Here is a 6,920-nt window from a genome sequence, read left to right on the forward strand (position 1 = left end):
CGTCGTCGACTGGTACTCGGGAATCCACGAGTTGTCGTTGACGCCCGGCGCGCAGGTAGCCGGCGTCTCGAAGCCAAAGTACGAGTTGACGACGGACTGCACGACGACCATGAGGCCGACCGAGATCATCATGTTGTTCATGTAGCCCGACATGGTGGCCACGACGCGAGAAGAACGGAAATGAGCAAACTTCCCTCGAAAACACGCCAACCTGATCCGCAGTACCTGGGTTGCAAACCGAAGTTCGAAGGGCACGGCTGGGCGAAGCAGCCGCAGGACAACGAAGTTCGTAGCTTGTCAACGCTCGGCGATGAAAAGGCGCTCGCCAGCTGCAGATTTCCACCTTGACTTTGTATCCAGCTGGTGGCGCGGGGCGATCCGCTGATCCACGGAAATAGTGTATGCCGTGGCACGGACGCAAAAGCGGTCATCCGCCGTGGTTCTGCGTCCACGCCCACGTTTATTTGACGTCACCCCGTGCACGCGTGCGGCGCTCATTGGCCAAATAGGATGATGCTCGTCCATCTGTGCCAAGAGCTTTTAGGTTTGTTGTCCTTACGGCAGCAAAGTACAACACACTCTCTCAAAACGACGTTGCAGCTTACGTCTGGCACGTACAACATGTATTACGCTACGACCATAAGTATGGACGTGTGTACCGTAGCACCATCGTTGTCGGGGAGGCCAAGGCGCTGTTGCACCAAGGCGACATCTTGGTGAAGCCCCTCGCGTATTCAAGTGACGTGGATCGCGTGTGGCGACCATTGATTGGCCCTTGAGAATTTGAACTGCTGCCTGAACAAGATGAGGTGGGGCGACAAAAGCTTGAGCTTCAAAGCGTCGGTCGTCATATTTTCGTACAGTATTTCGGGATGCAGCAACGCCACGGCAATTTTGGAAATAGTGTACTACATTGTATACAAAATATGCATTTTTATCGCAGACCTCGGTCACGTAATGGTAGAGATGGCAAAGAAGGCAAATTGACAGGATGGTGGCAGCCAATTGGAGGCGACGGCAGTAATTGAAAACAGGCCGCCCTCAGCAACTCAGATCGCCAGATGGGTAGACAGGCCACAACTTGGCGCCGAGGCTGCCACGTTTGAAATTTTAAAAACCGCGACGAGAGATATCCCTCGACCAGACGCCCTCGACACCGTCATCGTCACGCCGACAACGTTGTTGCTTCAGTCGACGACATCAAGCGCACACGACGCGAGCGAGCATGCCCCGCTGATGGACGCTCCGGATGAACATGGATGCGTCAGATCCAGTGGTTTGAAGTGGCAATCACATGGCTGTCAACGACATCGGGTGGCGCAAAGGCTCGTTGCATGCTCCTTGTGAGAACCAGCCCTGGAGCTCAAGAACGACTTCTTCGTTCGGATGTCGTCACGGGACGTTCATACCGGTACGAGCCAAGCAACAACACAACGAACAACTGGAGCTGTGTGGAATAGGCAAGTGCTCAACCAAGACCTGCGACGGCTACAAATTTGCGATGGCACGGTAAGCTGAGCGGTACGAATCATGATGGTGTGTTGTAGCGAGAACGCAGGACGACCAAGAAGCCATCTTCGAAGTCTTTGGTGGCTGTTATGGCCATCACACATCAAGTGAGCCGAAAGGAGAGAGGTTTGTTGGTACGGTGATGCAAGGTTCCAGTATAAAGCAATTCATGTGCCGGGGGTTGAGGACCGAGCAGCCTAGAGCTCACACAACCACCGTACTAGTACAACACTCACTGTACGTCATTAACCCTATTGGATGTTATGCCAGTAAAATTTACTGGTATGATTGCTGTTGATTAACGTTGAGAGGATTTGAGCTCGACGTGGTGTGTCATGCTGCATCGCTTTTCGACAAGATTGATGAGCAGTCACGTTTTCGCAAGCGTCGTGCGTTCGGGCGTTTGAGCAGATCGCCTCGCTTCTTCCCATTGTGTCGGTTTGAGTTAAGGCGTGGATTGAGCTCTTGTGGGTCGTGAGGCACTGCTGGAAATGCAGGGCAGTGACAGGGGCTTTGTCGAGCTGATGTGAACGGGTCGTCATCGGACAACCAGACCGCTAGAAAGCCTGGGGTAACGGTTCGTCTAGTCTGCACTACGAGGTTCAAATACAATACCGGCAGCATAGTACCCCAGATACGGAGAGCGCGACCATTGGCGGCTCTGCACGAAGTCCTTGATAAAAGGCTCATCCGCCACGTTGCCTTGTTCAGCTTCCATGGCCTAAGCTTCTAGCCTGCCATTATGGCGTACTAGTACTCTACAATACAACCAACTATGTGCTTTCTGGATAACGACTCTCGCCCCGACGCGATGCCGAAGCCACCACAAGCGGGCTTCAAAGAATATGAGCCGAGTAGGCATCTCGGTTCCGGGAGCGTCGCTGGCAATGGTGGCATCGCAGCGCATGTAAATATCAGAGCTCGGGACGAAGGGCGGCCTCGAATGCCAATGTGTTGACGTAGTTACTGCCGATCGATCAGCTGCGGGACTCGGGCTACGTCGTCCGGGTGCTTCAACACGAAGTCAACTGCATTCCACTCGCAAGCTCCTTCATGCATGTAACCTCACAATGGCTAAGCTTATAAGATTAGCATTTTGCGATAAATCAGCTCCCTGATTGAGACTGAGTCTAACGCTACTTTAATAAAACAAAGCGGTTTGGAGGAGCCCTACCGGTGGTTTCAGGCTATTATGCTGGCGGGGGCTTCCTTGTGTGGCTTGAGATCGTTTACCTTCGCTCAAACCGCTACCCAAGAATTAGGTGTACGCAGCATTTGGGCTACCTATCGGTACTACCGGTAGTAGTGCAAACCAGTCGACACTAACGTTATCACCACAGTGTGATGGGTCCCATACCGGTAGCTTAGTTCTCAAGTCACCTACTGAAATCAAACCAACGACGTTGTGCCCAAAGCCGCCAGGAGCTTGTAAACTATTAATTTCTTGGTGAGCTTAGCTTGTGTTGCTAGCCTCCTCGGGATTTCCTGCAAGTCGATATCTGCGTTTGCCCGGACACGCGAGAAAGAGGAACCTCATGACCCGGTGTATAGGTATTCGATGGAGCGTCCACTCGAAGCGAGTACGTACCGTATGTGCGCAATCTGGCACGTCGATTGCACATTCATTTCCGTTCAAAGCACGTCGGTACTCGACGCGGAGCGCATTTTGATAGTTCGATCCGATTCGCCAGGCATGGCTCTCGGTCGCTTCGTACATGTATTAAATGTATTAAGACATTAAGACATTGCTATGCTCTAGTATCGGTATTGCCAACACCGCATCCAAGATGCCCAATACCGTATTGGGCATCTTTTGGTGTGCATTTTCATGGACACGGAAGCGAAATGGATACAGCGTGGGCACGCGAGAGACATTCGCGTGCTGTTCAACTCATCAACTCAAAGCGGCAATAAGCTCAGTTTCTCTCCTGCGCAAAGGCGACGGCGTTCGCAGCTCATAAACAACCCCAGCCGAACCGCCTGATTAGGACGCCCTGGAGTCAACCAACACCGTCTAATAAGCCCAGTGCCGGTATACGCGCTCTTGATCACACCTTGCACTCACTGTCTCGCGCAGCTCGCCAGCCATCCTCGCACCACGTGGCTCTCCCAGCGATGAGCGTGACCAATGGTGTGATCAAGACGCAATTTATGGCTCTCATGCAAGTCGCGCAGAGCTGCCGCGCGGTGGCACAATACCACCACAACACTTGACGCAGCGCTGCACTTCAGGAGATGCTAATGAGCTGCAGCGTGCATGGTAACGCTTCTTGCCGACGAGCAGTTCAACTCGGAGCTATGTCGCGTGGCTACACACCCCTCTTACGAAGCCAAACGTCGTCCGGTGTTATAACACCAGCGTCGCAAGAACTTGAAGCAGACTGTGTACTTGCGATACAAACTTGAAGGTTAAACATGACGAAGATCGCCACGTCGGCCGGGTCCGCGGGCTCTATGCACCACACATCAATAGGGGCCGTGACTTCGAGACGTTTCTCTACGGCTGCCTTCCTTCAGGACGTGCCATTTCTACGCGCCCGCGCATAAACCCTTCACGAGTCAAAGACTTTCGAACCCAATTGTCGCTCGCAGAACCGAGCGTCTTCCCCTGTAGTATAGCCGCCGCCTTTGTTTCGACGCCCGCGCGAGACACGCATTGCCATCATCGATGCGCTGAAGCTCGGGTTTGCGCAGCACGAAGCCGACCACAGGGCGGATGCAGGCCGGGGGGCGCCGGCTGTAACGCGTTATAACACAGCAACTTGCTGAAACTCCAAAGTTCGTGTTGTGCGACATGTGTTATAACGCGAGGCGACCAGTCAGTCAGTATAGATTTGGTCCGTTGACAAGAAAACGCACGTCTGCTATAAAACGTGGCCCACGACATGGACCAATGAAACCGCGTTCAGGGGTGTGCTAAAAATAGCCGCCAATCATCGACCCGATCAAGCCAGATGCTACCCACCAATCGTAATGCGCCATACCGTGCGATGTGCCATGCGATTGGCGCCTGGGTTTCTCGGCGCCTTTGATTGGCCAAAGCGTTGCCAAGAGAGACGCGCGGGGTCGCGTGTCTATACTGCGCATACAAACGCCAAGAGGCTGCTTCGGTGCAAAATCACGGCTCGCGCCTGCTGCATTTTCTTTGTGCGTTCTATCTTTTGGCTCTCGGGCAGTATTCTCGACTTTGGCGAGTGGTTCATAGCAGCAGACCAACAGGACAACGATGATGACATCACAGGCCGCACCGGCGTGGACGCCTGTCTCCCACGCACCGGCGGCTGTCTCGACGATCGCCATTCCGATCGCGCTGCGGCGCGAAATGCGCGCGCGAATCGTCCAACTCCTTCAGCAACGCAGCCGTGCGTCGGCTGCCTCGACCGGGCACCTCCAAAAGGTCGCCGCCCGCATTGACAACCGGTTGGTGCAGCTCGCGGGTTCCTGCGCCGAGTACCAGGACCTTTGCACGCTGCCCAAGCGCGTCCATGCGAGCGCGCTTGAGATTTGCGACGCGCTGGCGAAGAAGCGCCCGGCCGAGGTCGTCGACGAGTCGCGCAAGCGCCCACACCACATGACGTACGCCAACGACGGCGAGGCAAGCCCGCGCGAAGGCTATTCGTCGGACGAACAGTCGTCGCCCGTGCCGATCCAAGGCGGCGTGCTCGTTCAGAAGAGCCTCTCGCGCTCGTACTCGCGTCGAACAAAGGCCAAGCTGAGCCCGACGCCCGTGCCGCGCTTCAACGGCGTCATCCCCATGTCGCTTCTGTGCACTCCGATTTGCACGGAGCAGGAGCGCTTGACGCTGACGCTGTCGATGGACACGCTCGGCGAGATGCTCTCGGGCCAGCGTCCGTTCCTTCCGGGCTTTACGAGTGTCGAAGTGCTTACGATCCAGCCGGCGTCGGTCAACAACTTGTCGGCATCGACGGCGATCTGCCACGCATTCGCTTCGTTCCTCAGTGGCGGCGGATGCCGCAGTGTCAAGTCGCTGACCATGTCGGGCATCTTCCCGACGCTGGCGCCGACGCTGCAGCACCCATTCAACTCGCTCTTTGACGCGTTTGCGAGCGGCGCGTGCCCGAACTTGACGCAGCTCCACTGCAAGGGCAACGCACTGGGCGATGCCGGCGCGACGGCCATGAGCCTTTGGCTGGCCAACGCCTCGAGCAAGCTCGACACGCTCTCGCTGGTGGGCAACCAGATTGGTGATGCGGGCGTCTTGGCGCTCGCGTGGGCCTTCTCGCGCCGCGGCGGCACGATCACCACGATCGATCTCGGCCAGAACGTCATCCAGGACAAGGGCGCGGGTGCGCTCGCCGCAGTCTTCAAGTCGGGTGGCTTCTCGTCGCTGCAAGTGCTGCACTTGCGCAACAACTCGATCGGCGCCGCGGGCGCCAAGTGTCTTCTCAAGGCGATCCGGTCGTCGCCCGAGCGATTGCCGCTGCGGGAAATGAACATTGACGCGTCCGTGCTCCAGCAACTCCAGCGTGCGGCGTGAGCACGTATTATTTTATTTTAATTATTTTGAAGCAAATGGCAATATTAGAATGTAGTTTTTATCTGAATCTTTGTATGTCTTGTCTTTGCGCCGTGTTGAAAAAGACGCCAACTTGACCGCTGCGTGGCTTTGTCTCGAGTAGCTTGGTGCGTGGCCGTGCGACGACCTCGCTGGCCCCCTGCAGAGACCTGCCGTCTGGCCATCATATCAAACACATCATACAGGAAGCTCCACGAACACCCGCAGAAGAAGCAAAGGAATGAGCCAACATCTCGTCGGCGTATCTGTATTAATCCTTCAAGCGTGCGATGGTACGCAGCACATGGTAGAATGAACTGTAGTAGTTACAGCATCGGCTACAGCTCGAAACTCTTGCGGGCCTCTGCATCACAGAGCTCGTAGATGGTCGAGCGCAGCTGGTGCAGCCGGTCAGGAGCTGTGCTAATGGCATGCGTGTGCCACGTGCCAGCGTCGTGGCGGCGGAGCGTCCGTACGGGCACGATCATGCGCACGACACCTACGCCATGTAACCATGCGCTTGAATCATAATGGAGCGCTAGGATCTTTACTCGTGACAAAGGCGGCTTCCCACGTCGCGCTCTCTTCCAGAACAGGGGGCTCGTGCACGACCGGAATGCAAAGGTGTTCGCACGCTCGAAGCACAAGCTCCCGCGTGCTGCCAAGCAAGACGTCATCGCCCGCAGTGCAGAGGCGTCCATTTTGCACTACTCCATCGCAGCGCACGTTAGTGCAAGACGATGAGGGGTGGGCTCACATACAAACAAAGAAGTTGGTGATGAGGCCTTCGAGGAGCCGGTGGGAATCACTCGTAGCATCCCGTTGACTCAAGAGCACTTCGCCAAAGCTACCAAGGCCTAGCTCCGCTGCCTTCTCTGCGGCCGCGGCCTCGAGG

At 55.8% G+C, this 6,920-nt stretch overlaps 3 protein-coding genes across 3 annotated transcripts; 1 reads left to right on the forward strand and 2 right to left on the reverse strand.

Moving 5' to 3' along the window:
- On the reverse strand, nucleotides 1-153 carry SPRG_17152 (hypothetical protein; the record flags this gene model as incomplete). Its single annotated transcript, XM_012356470.1, has 1 exon — nucleotides 1-153. A coding segment is annotated over one exon (153 nt), but the record flags the coding sequence as incomplete, so codon positions are not given.
- Nucleotides 154-4,663: 4,510 nt separating this feature from the next.
- SPRG_17153 (hypothetical protein) lies at nucleotides 4,664-6,076 on the forward strand. Its single transcript, XM_012356471.1, has one exon. The coding sequence runs from the start codon at nucleotides 4,736-4,738 to the stop codon at nucleotides 6,005-6,007; it is 1,272 nt and encodes a 423-aa protein (XP_012211861.1). The 5' UTR covers nucleotides 4,664-4,735; the 3' UTR covers nucleotides 6,008-6,076.
- Nucleotides 6,077-6,363: 287 nt separating this feature from the next.
- Nucleotides 6,364-6,732, reverse strand: SPRG_21874 (hypothetical protein; the record flags this gene model as incomplete). Its single annotated transcript, XM_012356472.1, has 2 exons — nucleotides 6,364-6,524; nucleotides 6,577-6,732. Coding segments are annotated over 2 exons (317 nt in total), but the record flags the coding sequence as incomplete, so codon positions are not given.
- Between the last annotated feature and the right edge of the window lie 188 nt (nucleotides 6,733-6,920).

This window comes from Saprolegnia parasitica, assembly GCF_000151545.1.
Source record: "Saprolegnia parasitica CBS 223.65 unplaced genomic scaffold supercont2.477, whole genome shotgun sequence".
In the NCBI taxonomy this organism is placed as follows: domain Eukaryota; phylum Oomycota; class Saprolegniomycetes; order Saprolegniales; family Saprolegniaceae; genus Saprolegnia; species Saprolegnia parasitica.